Source organism: Pseudophryne corroboree, chromosome 1, assembly GCF_028390025.1.
Source record: "Pseudophryne corroboree isolate aPseCor3 chromosome 1, aPseCor3.hap2, whole genome shotgun sequence".
NCBI classification, from domain to species: domain Eukaryota; kingdom Metazoa; phylum Chordata; class Amphibia; order Anura; family Myobatrachidae; genus Pseudophryne; species Pseudophryne corroboree.
In genome coordinates this window covers 852,951,090-852,965,541 of record NC_086444.1, presented here as the reverse complement: position 1 = coordinate 852,965,541, position 14,452 = coordinate 852,951,090, and the positions used below count along the sequence as shown (strand labels likewise).

At 46.3% G+C, this 14,452-nt stretch overlaps 1 protein-coding gene across 2 annotated transcripts in view; it reads right to left on the bottom strand.

The window, feature by feature from the left end:
* Positions 1-14,452, bottom strand: part of ANTXR2 (ANTXR cell adhesion molecule 2) — a 341,722-nt gene that overhangs the window by 239,089 nt on the left and 88,181 nt on the right. For both annotated transcript variants that reach the window (XM_063919961.1, XM_063919962.1), the window contains exon 5: positions 12,878-12,959. In XM_063919961.1, the coding sequence (XP_063776031.1) occupies positions 12,878-12,959 (82 nt within the window). The remainder of the gene's footprint in view (positions 1-12,877; positions 12,960-14,452) is intronic.

The window sequence follows — 14,452 nt, the reverse complement described above, 5'->3', positions numbered from 1 at the left end:
TTACATACTTGAGAGAAGGAACATAACAACAATAAGTGTGGTGAGATTTACACACCAGCACACCATAACATAACCGGGCCAGCAACGGCTGGCAACAGAAACAGCAACAGCTGAACAGGTAACACATAACAGAGAACCTGCAGAAAGTCACTGCACAGAGGTGGACGCCCAATATCCTTTATGGACTATGAGAAAAGGATTTACTGGTAAGTATTAAAATCCTATGTTCTCTAGCATCCATAAGGGATACTGGGGACAGATTAGTACGATGGGGATGTTCCAAAGCTTCCAGGATGGGTGGGAACGTGCAGAGACATCTGCAGCACCGCCTGCCCAAACTGGGTTTCCTCTTTGGCCAGGGTATCAAACTTGTAGAACTTCACAAAGGTGTTCTTCCCTGACCAGGTAGCAGCTCGGCATAGTTGCAAGGCCGAGACTCCCCTGGGCAGCCACCCAGGAGGAGCCTACCGATCTAGTAGAGTGGGCCTTTAGAGACTTAGGAACCGGCAAGGCTGCCAACACATAGGCCTGTTGGATAGTGAGCCAAATCCAATGAGCAATGGACTGCTTTGAAGCAGGGCAACCCTTTTTCTGCGCATAATACAGCATGAACAAAGAATCCATCTTTCTGATCCGAGCCGTCCTCTTGACATAGATCTTCAAGGCTCGCACTGCATCCAATGCCTCCGGAGGGGCAGAAGAGCCAGCACTGGATGGAATCACAAGAGGTTGATTCAAGTGAAACGCAGAGACCATCTTTGGCAGGAACTGCTGCCTAGTCCTGAGCTCCGCTCTGTCCTCGTAAAAGACTAAGTATGGACTTTTACACGATAAGGCCCCCAATTCTGAGACATGTCTAGCAGAAGCCAGGGCCAGTAACATCACCATCTTCCACATGAGGTATTTGTCTTCTACCGTCATCACAGGTTCAAACCAAGAGGACTGTAGAAAGCGTAACACCACATCCAAATCCCAAGGCGCCGTAGGTGGCACAAATGGAGGTTGTATGTGAAATACCCCTTGCAAGAATGTCTGAACTTCTGGCAGGATAGCCAACTTCTTCTGGAAGAAGATGAAAAGAGCTGAAATCTGGACCTTAATGTATCCAAGACGTAAGCCTTTATCCACACCAGACTGTAGGAAACTAAGGAATCTTGTCAAGTGGAATTCTGCAGATGGATATGTGCATTCCTTGCACCAAGAGACATATCTTCTACAGACATGATGATAGTGTTTTGACGTCACAGGTTTTCTGGCTTGCACCATAGTGGCAATGACCTTTTAGGAAAGCCCTTTATGAGCTAGGATGTTCCGCTCAACTTCCATGCCATTAAATGAAGCCATCGTAAGTCCGGGTAGACGAACGGTCCTTGCTGAAGAAGATCCCTTCTTAGTGGCAGAGGCCAAGGGTCTTCTATGGACATGCCCAGAAGAGCCGCGTACCAATCCAGTGCAATCAAGATTGCTTGTACTCCGTGATGTCTGATCCGCTTGTGCACCCCCGGGATAATAGGTAGACCAGATAATAGGTAGACCAGCTGGTAAGGCCAAGGCAATGTGAGCGCATCCACTGCGCTCCCCTGAGGGTCTCTGGTTCGCGAGCAGTGGCAGCGAAGCTTCTTGTTGAGGCAAGATGCCATCATGTCGATCTGTGGGCATCCCCACCTGTCGACGATCTGTTGAAACACCGGAGGGTGTAATCCCCACTCCCCCGGGTGGAGATCATGGCGACTCAGGAAGTCCGCTTCCCAGTTGTCCACTCCCGGAATAAAATTGCGGACAGTGCTCTTGCATTTCTTTCCACCCAGAGAAGTATTTTGGACACTTCTCGCATGCAGGCCTTGCTTTTGTCCCTCCTTGTCGATTGATGTACGCCACTGCCGAGGTGTTGTCCAACTGAACCTGGATCGCCTGATTCCGGAGTAGAGGGGAGGCCTGAACCAGAGTATTGTAGATAGCCCGAAATTTCAGTATGTTGATCGGAAGTAGGGCCTCTTGGGCAGACCACCTGCCCTGTAACTGCGCCCCCTGGGTGACAGCTCCTCATCCTCTCAGACTCGCATCCGTCGTGAGGAGGATCGAATCCTGAATCCCGAAGCGTCGACCCTCCCGTAGAAAAAATCCTGACCTGGGATGACAGCCGAATCATCCGGGGCATCTGAAGATGGGAACTGGACCACTTGTTCAGGATGTCCAATTGGAAGGGTCTGGCATGGAACCTTCCGAACTGTATCACCTCGTTTGAGGCCACCATCTTTCCCAACAATTTTATGCAAAGATGAATGGAAACTCAAGCAGGTTGAAGAACCATGTGAACCATTTCTTGAAGTGTTCCCACTTTGTCCTCTGAGCTACAGTATTCAGTATCATGTACAGAAACAGGAGCCGTTTAGACGGCTCCACATGGGACTTCTGTAAATTGAGAATCCACCAGTGGTGAGACAGAAGTTGGATCGTGCGATCTATATGGAGCAGTAGAAGCTCCCTGGAACTCGCTTTTAGCAGGAGATCGTCCAGGTAAGGGACAATGTTGACACCCTGAACTCTGAGTTGAAACATCATTTCCGCCATCACCTTCGTGAACACTCTCGGAGCTGTAGACAGGCCGAAGGGTAAAGTCTGAAACTGGCAGTGATCGCTCAGTAGGGCAAACCGCAGATAGGCCTGATGAGTAGGCAAAATCAGGATATGGAGGTAAGCATCCATGATATCCAGGGACACTACGAATTCTTGGTGTTCCACGCCTGCGATCACCGCTCTCAAAGATTCCATCTTGAATTTGAAAACCTTCAGGTAAGGATTCAAGGACTTCAGATTCAAAATGTGTCTCACAGACCCGTCTGGTTTTGCCACTACGAACAGACTGGAGTAGTAACCTTGTCCTTGCTGTAGCAGGGGTACTGGAACAATAACCTGGGACTGGACCAACTTGTCGATGGCCAGTAGTAGCGTAACACGCATATTTTCCAAAGTTGGTAAGCTTGATTTGAAAAATCATTGGGGAGGAGCACCGTTGAACTCCAGCTTGTAACCCTGAGAGATAAGGTTCCTTACCCAGGCATCTTGGCAGGAACCGTCCCAGATGTGGATGTAGTGACATAACCGAGCTCCCGCCACGAGATCCCCTGGGGGTGGGTGGCACTGTCATGCCGAAGACTTTGTGGAGCTGAACTGGTGCTCTGTTCTTGAGAACCGGCAACGGCTGGTTTCTTAGGCTTACCTCTGGAGCCTCTGGCTGCGTTGGAGGCTTCCCTAGCTCTAGATGGAAATCTGGAGGACCGAAAGGACTGAGTAAATGGCCCCAGGTAGGCAAGCAGGTGGGGCCCCTGAAGGGAGAAACGTGGATTTCCCAGCAGTAGCTTTGGAGATCCATGCGTCCAGCTCACCTCTGAAGAGCCATTCCCCCTGTGAAGGGAAGAGATTCCACATTACGTTTGGAGTCAGCGTCTGCAATCCACTGACGCAACCATATGGCTCTGTGTGCAAACACAGCCATAGCAGTGGTCCTAGCATTAATATTGCCAATCTCTTTAAGGGAGTCACAGAGGACTCTTGCCGTGTCCTGAATGTGTTTTAGGAAAGTTACAGTAGTAACTAAGGTCATATCACCCGAAAGACCCTCCTGAATTTCAGTAGCCCACATATGAATTGCATGTGTCATCCAGCAACCAGCAATGACCGGTCTTTGAGCTACACCTGCAGCAGTGTAGATAGATTTCAGAGTGGTCTCAATATTCCTATCCCCCAGGTCCTTCTTAGAGCGGAGAGAGACTGAGACGTGTACTGCTGGAGATTCTTCCCATTTCCTGCCTTCAGAGGCAAAGGGGAAGATATGCAAAACCTTTTGAACACCTGATATTTTTTATCTGGATTTTTCCAGGCTAATTTGAATAAATCATCCAATTCCTTGGAATAAGGAAATGTGACTGCCAGTTTGTCTTGTGGGAGGAAAAACGACTGCTGATTAGTAGCATCCTCCAGGGGGAGCTGTAACACATCCCGTATAGCCAATATGAGGAGTTCAATACCGTGTGTAGGGGTGGAATCCCCACTAATGGGATCCACATCATCCCCATCATCCTGTACATCATTACCAGTACCTGATAGGATTGCCGGTAAAGTACATTTTTGTGCACCTGTAGTAGACATGGAGGGATGGGGAACATCAGCCTTGGTAGCTTGGTTAGCTACTGCTTGTTGCAGTTCTTGTGTTTTACTGGATTTGGCAGTGAGTTGAGATGACATATCAGACATTATAGTTTTGATAGCCCCCAGCCAGGAAGGCTCTGGACTATCCCCCACATTGTTATCAGCATTTTGTGATGGCTGACTACACTGCTCACATGATATGGAGCCAGATGTAATAGGGGAGAATCTGGCATTACATACACTGCATAACTTCTGTTTCACCATTATGAAATACAGATACAATACACATACAAAACAGACTGATTACAATACAAGCCTACCCTAACGCATGTGAGAGAAACAGAAGAGAGGACCCCAGCACACCCAACGTTGTACAGCCCCAGTGAGGCTGTCAGCGTTTTATGTATTTATATATATAGAACAGTGATACTGTCTGTAAATTGTGCACCAATAGCGTCTCTCCCCCTCTACACCCGGTACCAGTGATCCTGTGAATGTGTGGAGGAGCTGTCTGAGGCTGCTGCTGCTTATGCAGAAGAAGGCGCCAAAATGGCGCTGAGCCCGCTCTGATGTAGCTCCGCTCCCCCATAATGGTACCAGAGGTACTAAAAATGTTTATACTGGCCATGTCTTCCACACCATTTGTAGCCTCACATAAATGTTTGGTACAATAACGCCAGCCAGTCTCACGCAGGGGCTCCAGCGGGTCCCCCCCAGGAGGGACCCGTGTGCCTCACCCACGCCTCTGCCGCACAATGAACCGGGGGACCCCCCTAGTGGGCCCACCAGTTTGTACTCACCACCGACGATCACCTCCAGGCCTTGTTAGGGGTGTGCGGCATGCTGCGGCTGTGCAGTGCCCCGATGAACAAACAGCCCCTCAGGACGGTGGTCCTGCAGCGGGGAAGTGGCTCTGCACCTCAAGAGGCAGGTGACCGCCACCCCTAGCACCCACAACGCAGGTATACTGTTGCCCAAACAGCATACCGAAAGAAATAAAACTTTAAAAGAAATTGAAGAAAAAAATAAGATTTTAAACCTACCGGTAAATCTTTTTCTCCTAGTCCGTAGAGGATGCTGGGGACTCCGTAAAGGACCATGGGGATAGACGGGCTCCGCAGGAGACATGGGCACTAAAAATAACTTCAGATATGGGTGTGCACTGGCTCCTCCCTCTATGCCCCTCCTCCAGACCTCAGTTAGAGAAACTGTGCCCAGAGGAGATGGACAGTATGAGGAAAGGATTTTTGTTAATCTAAGGGCAAGATTCATACCAGCCCACACCATCCACACCGTATAACTTGGAATATACGAACCAGTTAACAGTATGAAACAAAACAGCATCAGCCCGAGACTGATCAAAACTGTAACATAACCCTTATGTAAGTAAAAACTATATACAAGTCTTGCAGATGTAGTCCGCACTAGGACGGGCACCCAGCATCCTCTACGGACTAGGAGAAAAAGATTTACCGGTAGGTTTAAAATCTTATTTTCTCTTACGTACTAGAGGATGCTGGGGACTCCGTAAGGACCATGGGGATTATACCAAAGCTCCCAAACGGGCGGGAGAGTGCGGATGACTCTGCAGCACCGACTGAGCAAACACGAGGTCCTCATCAGCCAGGGAATCAAACTTATATAATTTTTCAAAACAGTTTGACCCCGACCAAGTAGCTGCTCGGCAAAATTGTAATGCCGAGACGCCTCGGGCATCCGCCCAAGAAGAACCCACCTTCCTAGTGGAATGGGCCTTTACTGAATTTGGTACCGGCAAATCAGCCGTAAAATTAACCTGCTGAATCGTGTTACCGATCCAGCTAGCAACAGTCTGCTTGGAAGCAGGAGCACCAACCCTGTTGGCTGCCTACAGGACAAACAGTGCATCTGTTTTCCTAACCATAGCCGTTCTGGCTAAATAAAACTTTAAGGCCCTGACTACAACCAGGGGCCTGGAATTCTCCTAGTCACCCGTAGCCACAGGCACCACAATAGGTTGGTTTACATGCAATAACTAAACCACTTTAGGCAGACCTTGAGGACGAATCCTCAACTCTACTCGATCCGCATGGAAAATCAGATAGGGGCTCTTGTGAGACAAGGCCGCCAACTCGGACACCCGCCTCGCAGATGCAATAACATGACCACTTTCCAAGTGAGAAACTTCAATTTAACTGTTTGAAGCGGTTCAAACCATTGTGACTTAAGGAAACTTAACACCACGTTAAGGTCACATGGTGCCACTGGGGGCACAAAAAGAGGTTGGATAAGGCAGAAATCTGCACCTTAATTGAGCCTAACTTTAGGCCCATATCCACTCCTGTCTGTAGAAAATGGAGAAAACGTCCTAGTTGGAAATCCTCAGTAGGAACATCCTTGGCTTCACACCAAGACACATATTTTCTCCAGATACGGTGATGGTGCTTCGCCGTAACATCTTTTCTAGCTTTAATAAGAGTAGGAACGACCTCCTCTGGAATACCCTTTTCGGCTAGGATTTGGTGTTCAACCGCCATGCCGTCAAACGTAACCGCGGTAAGTTTTGGAACACGTACGGCCCCTGTAGTAGCAGGTTCTCCCTGTGAGGAAGGGGCCACAGATCTTCTGAGAGCAGTCCCTGAAGATCTGCATATCAGGCCCTTCGTGGCCAATCTGGAACAATGACTATCGTATGCACTCTTGTTTGTAATATGATTCTCAATATTTTTGAGATGAGAGGAAGTGGAGGGAGCACATAGACCGACTGAACACCCACGGTGTCACCAGGGCGTCCACCGCCGCTGCCTGAGGGTCCCTCGACCTGGAACAATACGTCCGAATCTTCCTGTTGAGGCGTGATGCCCTCATGTCTATATGAGGAAGTCCTCAACGACTTATCACCACTGTAAAGACTTCCTGATGAAGTCCCCACTCTCCTAGATGGAGATTGTGTCCTCTGTAATGAAGACTTCTGACAGAGCGCTTACATGCTTTTTCGCCCCGCGAAGAATCCTGGTGGCTTCTGCCATTTCTGCTCTGCTTTTTGTCCCGCCCTGGCGGTTCACCTGCGTCACTGCCGTGACGTTGTCTGACTGGATCAGAACAGGCAGGATTGCGAAAAAAATTCTCCGCTTGTTTGAGGCTGTTGCAAATGGCCCTCAATTTCAGCACATTGATGTGTAGGTAAGCCTCTTGGCCTGACCATATTTTCTGAACATTGTTCTCCTGTGTGACTGCTCCCCATCCTCGGAGGCTCGCTTCCGTGGTCTCAAGAACCCAATCTTGAATGCCGAACCTGCGACCCTCTAGAAGGTGAGCACTCTGGAGCCACCACAGGGGAGAGAGAGAGAGATAGAGACCCTGGCCCGGGAGGACCGGGCTCCGATGTATGTGAAGGTGGGACCCTGACCACTTGTCCAGAAGATCCCACCGAAAGGTCCATGTGGAATGGCCTCGTAGGCCGCCACCATCTTTCCTAATAAATGAGTGCATTTAGTCTCTGACCATGTTCTGGAGTACTTGGACTTTTTCCTCTGGGAGAAAGACCTTTTGTTTTTCTGTGTCCAGAATCATGTCCAAAAACAGCAGTCGAGTTGGAACCAACTGTGACGTTGGTAGATTTAGGATCCCGCCGTGTTGTTGTAGTATTCTCAGGGAGAGAGATACGTTTTGTAATAATTTTACCCTTGAACTCGCCTTTACTAGGAGATCGTCCAAGTATGGGATAAATGTGACGCCTTGCTTATGCCGGAGCCCATCATGTCCGCCATTAACTTGTCGGACATGGGAGTAACAATCCTGAACAGCGAATCTTAGGTACGCCTGATGAGGAGGATAAATGGGGACATGAAGGTATGCATCCTTTATGTCAAGTGACACCATAAAAACCTCCCCTTCCAGGCTGGAGCTCACTGCCTGGAGAGATTCCATCTCGAATTTGAACCTTTTCAGATATAGGTTCAGGGATTTTAGATTCAGAATGGGCCTGACCAAGCCATCCGGTTTCGGGACCACAAAAAAAAGGCTTGAATGAAACCCCTTCCCCTGTAGAAGGGGAACCTTGATAATCACATACTGATGATACAGTTTCTGTATGGTAGCTGCCACTGTTTCCCTTCTCTGAGGAGGAAACTGACAAGACCGATTTGAAAAATCGGTGAGGAGGCACATCTTCGAATTCCCTGGGATACAATTTTTACCGCCCAAGGATCCAAGTCCGACTGAACCCAGACTTGTCTGAAGAGTCGAAGACGTGTCCCCACCGGCGCGGACTCCCTCAGCGGAGCCCCCGCGTCCTGTAGTGGATCTTGTAGAGGACGGGTTGGACTTTTGTCCCTGGGAAATAGCCGTAGCTGGTGTTCTTTTCCCTCTACCTCCACCTCTGGCGAGGAAGGAAGAGCCCCGACCCTTTCGGAACTTATGCGACTGCATTTGATATTGCCATTTTTCTTTTCCTGTAGGGGAACATAATTTACCCGCGGTCGCTGAGGTTACCAGATCTGCGAGGCCCTCCCCAAATAAAACTTCACCTTTGTAAGGCAAAGTCTTTTTTTTTTCTTTTCTTTTTAAACAGCATACCTGTCCCTTGTCAGGTCCACAGGGACCGTCTAACCGAGATCTCTATGGCATTGGCTCTTGAACCCAACAGCCCAATATCACTCGCAGCTTCTCTCATATATTATGCTGCGTCTTTAATGTGACCCAAGGTCACCAAAATGGTATCTTTATCTAGGGTGTCAATGTCAGATGACAAGTTATCTGCCCACGCTGCAATTGCGCAACCCACCCATGCCGACGCTACTGCCGGCCTTAGTAGGGCACCCGTATGTATAAATTGATTTTAAGGTAGTTTCCTGTCTGCAATCAGCAGGACTCTTAAGGGCTACCGTATCAGGGGAAGGTAGCGCCCCCCTTTTCTGACAAGCGCGTAAATGCCTTGTCCCCCGTGGGTGAGTATTCCCACCGTAATCTGTCCTGGGTGGAAAGGTTACGCCATAATATTTTCTTGGGAATCTGCAGTTTCTTATCTGGAGTTTCCCAAGCTTTATCAAACAGGGCGATCAGCTCGCGAGATGGGGGAAAAGTTACCTCAGGATTCTTTCCCTTAAACATGCCGACCTTTGTGTCAAAGACAGAAAGGTCCTCGGTGATATGCAAAACATCTTTAATTGCTACAATCATATATTGAAAACACTTGGCCACCCTTGGGTGCAACTTAGCATCATCACCGTCGACACTGGAGTCAGAATCCGTGTCGGTATTGGTGTCTACTACCTGTGAAAAGTGACGGTTCTGCGACCCCGAAGGGCCCTGTGACACAGTAAAAGCTATGGATTGACTCCCTGCTGTAATCCTTGGACTCAGCTTTGTCCAAACTTTGTAATAAAGTCAAACATTCCACATATTCATTCAATCAGGTGTCGGCGGCGCCGACGGAGACACCACAATCATCTGCTCTGCCTCCTCCCTATATGAGCCTTCCACCTCAGACATGTCGACACAGACGTACTGACATCCCCACACACACAGGGATACCTAATATAATGGGGACTGACCCACCATAAGGACCTGAGGAGAGACAGAGAGAGAGTATGCCAGCACACACCCAGCGGCACTGTATACTGAGACAAAAAACCCAGTCTGTCAGCGCTTTTTTATTACAAGTGTAAAACATCACATATTTGCGCCAATAAATGTGCCCCCCCCCCCTCGTTTTGACCCTCTGTATTAACTAACAGCAGGGGAGAGTCCGGGGCCGCTTCTCTGTATGCTGAGGAGAAAAAATGGCGCTGGTTGGTGCTGGAGGAAATAAGCTCCGCCCCCCGACGGCGGGCTTCGTTCCCGCTCTAAATCTTTATACTGGCGGGGGATTCTGAAATATATATCCTTTATAGTGTATATAAGTACTTTGCCAGTGTTATGTGAGGTATATTAATGCTGCTCAGGGCGCCCCCCCCTGCGCCCTGCACCCTTACTGTGGTGCCTGTGTGTGTGAGCTGGGAGCAATGGCGCGCAGCGTTACCACTGCGCGTTACCTCATGAAGATCTGAAGTCTTCTGCCGCCTTTGAAGTCTTCTTTCTTCTTATACTCACCCGGCTTCTATCTTCCGGCTCTGTGAGGAGGACGGCGGCGCGGCTCTGGGACGAACTACAGGGTGAGACCTGTGTTCCGACTCCCTCTGGAGCTAATGGTGTCCAGTAGCCTAAGAAGCAGAGCCTAGCATTTAAGTAGGTCTGCTTCTCTCCCCTCAGTCCCACCATGCAGGGAGCCTGTTGACAGCAGGCTCCCTGAAAATAAAAAACCTAACTGAAATACTTTCTTTCAGGAAACTCAGGAGAGCTCCCTGTAATGCACCCAGTCTCCTCTGGGCACGGTATAAAACTGAGGTCTGGAGGAGGGGCATAGAGGGAGGAGCCAGTGCACACCCATATCTGAAGTTCTTTTTAGTGCCCATGTCTCCTGCGGAGCCCGTCTATCCCCATGGTCCTTACGGAGTCCCTAGCATCCTCTAGGACGTAAGAGAAACTAGAGGGAAGTAGCCAGCACACCCAGTTGAAGAAATTTAGAGTGCACTGGCTCTTTTGGACCGGTCTATACCCCATCGTACTAATCTGTCTCCAATATCCCTTATGGATGTTAGAGAAATAATATATTTTCCGTAGCACACTAATTTTATACAATACATATACAATTATACATATAAAATGATCTATAGTTTGTTAATATGTGGTATTAAAGAAAAATAAAGTTAATTTTACAATATTTGCCTATAGCCTATAATAGCTGTTCTACCCGTTCTTCGCAATGGAGTTTATGATTTTCACGGTTGTAAATATGAGTGTTAAAAATTTGGTAAATCTATAGAGATGTAAATTTGAGACATCTTAATGTAAGTAAATAGTAATCCATGGTTCTTGGCGTTACCCGAGGAGCACACGTAGCATATACAGTAAAAAGTGACAGGATAATTTTTGTAGTTTATTAAATTCTACCCACTGGATGTGCAATCCAAATTTTGATCCGGTTGTCCATTTGGATGTTATAGTTCATGCAAAGCAAGCCACGCATCGGTAATGACATCATTATGTCAACCCCCCTGTTCAACCCCTTAGGGAGGTTTATTAAAATTCTAATAACATAGTTTTCCTATTTTCCACCTGAAGAATACCCATGTTAAATTTCAGCTTCCCAACATATATGGAAGTAAGAGAATTAGTGATGAGTCAGTCAGTCAGTCAGTCAGTCAGTGACTGAGTGAGGGCTTTCACACACACACACACATATATATATATATATATATATATAAACATCCTTGGCATTGGCACCCACCAGAAAATACTCATTCGTTGATGCCGTGGGAGACACTGGAAGGAATCCCTCTTGGTGATGTCTGCGGTAAGAAGCCCAAAGGCTTCTATGAGCAAATACCACAAGGAGATTGTGAGCAGGTTGCATTGGAGTTTTGGCCAACACCAATACATTCTGCCCTGCTGAGAATGGAGCTTATCACACTGTTTATTGGGCTGGCTTGAAGGCCCTTAGGACCTGATGCAGAGCAGGAAGTAAATCTGGTATACTCTGATAAAAAGCGAGCATGGAAAAAATAGAGGGGTGCACATCTAGAGATGTGACCGCCTCTGCATGCACAACATGTTTAATACAAGTCATACTGATCATTTAGTACCTGCCCTGTGCTAAGTACAAAGAAATATGCACTCGATGCAAACAGGCATATATTCACTAACCTCAACGTCTGCTTAACATGCATTTGCACCAACACGCCCTCACTTAACTTTACCTATAAGAGAATGCAAACTCAGTTCCCCTTCTAAGTGCAAGTGTAATTGAAATAATTACAGTCTACACTGCCCGTACTTGTGTGCACCCATTTATATATAAATAATACACTTGGCAAACCGACATTCGCTCAACTCTGCATCAGTCTTTTAGAGCGCTGCTGCACACACAGTTTATAAGGAGTCTAATGGACAATATACAACTAGATACAGATACAACATCTTTGTAGAAGCGATCCGATAAGCAACATGTGACTTGGTCTTTAACATTTTCTACAGGGAGCTATTAATGATTTATAATTCTGGACAGGAGATGTAGTTGGCATCACAACTGTTAAGATGCCGGCAGTCACAAGACTCACACCGGAATCCCGACACCGCTGAGAATTCTGACACTGGAATCCTTACAGTAGGCACCCCCGACATAAGTATGCCAGGAAAGCTGCGGGTGGGTGGTTAGGGTTAGGCACTAGGCGGATGGTTAGAGTTAGGTTAGACTGCAGGATGGGAGGGTTAGGGTTCGGCTGCAGGAAGGAAGGGTTAGGAGGAAGGGAAGGGTTAGCATACTTACAAATATGTGTCGGGATTCTGACAGTCAGGATGCCGCTGTCGGTATTCTGACTGCCGCATGCCCTCTGTCAGGATCCTGTACTCAACCCCTCGACAGTGTTGAATAAAACCATTGCAAGCACAGTGCCTTGTCACATGATACATTGAACAGAGGGTCTTCCAACCACCATGCTAAGCTCTGTTATGTGCCTCCATATGACAAGCTAAAAGCTGTGAACCTGTGTGTGACTGCAGCATAAATGTATGCAAAAGGTGAACTTATATGTGGGAATCAAGTTCTTTTATTTGGGCACTTTCAGTATTAGGGATTACTTATAATAATGGTAATCAGAGCTTTATGTCTGTGTAGGACACATATTAGGTATTAAGCATAACTACTTACTAGCTGAAAGCCTTCGTGCATGTATGTTTCACCAGCCGGCTTTACATTATACAGATCTGTTAGTCCTTTCTTTATCCGATCTCTGTAAAAAGATTGATACCTAATTTAATGATACAAGTTTCCTCAAGCTCTTAAATATATTGTCCATGCAGAAAAAAGAATCATAACTGCTTTAGAAAAACAAAAAACAGACATTAGAATTTAAAAGCTGTGTAAGTGATACAGTTATCATAGACATTTTCCTGTAGAAGACGTGTAGTTTAACACTTGGTCAACATTTCGGTGTGAAAAAGGTAAGACTGCTGAGATCAGTTCAGCTCAGTACTGCGATTATTGTAAAAACATCAAGGTAATCTAAGAATGCCTAACAGCAAAAACAAAATCCAAAATAGGCGTACATATGATATGTACAGTTCTTATATTCCTGTTGTGGTTATATTTTAGAAAGGTGGACAGTTTTACTATGCAACATATTCATTTTTATAGGAAAACCGGCATACCTTCACATGGCAGTTGGAGGGAAAGGTGGTTAGTATTGTATGTTTTTGAACTGACTCTTGCATAACTCTCTTAAATAGTTTTGCAGAGAGAGATAGACAAACTGACTATTGTATGAACCTGCCTTCCTTAGATTGTAAGCTTGCGAGCAGGGCCTTCCTACCTCTATGACTGTTTGTTATTACCCAGTTTGTTATATCATTGTTATTTCCAATTGTAAAGCGCAACGGAATTTGATGCGCTATATAAGAAACTGTTAATAAATAAATAATAATAATATGATCTGCATAGCAAGATAATGGATTCAGAGCGACCTACCTTTTTAAATGGTGATGATGCAGCAGAAGAGGAGCGGGAATGGCGGGTAAGTACAATGGGATAGGAGGTAGTGTAAGCATAATGGGATAGGGGCGGCTAAAGTGACCAGGAACATTTACACCTTATATAAGCTATGCCACACTGTATTACCAAAAACTACACTGAAGATACATTTTTAACATAAAGTAATTCAATGTAAATGAATATGAAAATAAAACTTATTTGAGCAAATTTAGCCTAGATTCACATGATGTTTTGTAGAATATCCTAGAAAAGAATGAGAAAACACTGAAAAATAACTTTTTATTTTATCCATTTATATATTTATGTTTATATTAGAGTTACTATATACTTTGTTTATAATATACAAAATATATAGGTATCGATTGTTTGGTACCACAGTGTGAAGGGGTTATCCATCCCATTTAAAAAAAAAATGTCCACGACTCTAACTTTAGTGACTTCCTTATATTAGAAATGCAATTTACACTTTCCTGCTGAGATTTGTGGCATTGTGTAGTAGGCACACACTTCGAACCTGAGCCCTTAAGATCTCATGGCAGCCCTGTACGGAGGTCACATATATTGCTATAGATAACACTATTCAATTACCAATATTATCATGCTTCTGCTCCTCAGATGAGTATTACCTCTTTACATATGTGTAGAACATATATTTTATATGACTTAGAAACTACTTCTGTTTCACCAAACTCTAGAGAGAATAGAAGTTACTTAATGTCGACAAATACATCTGTC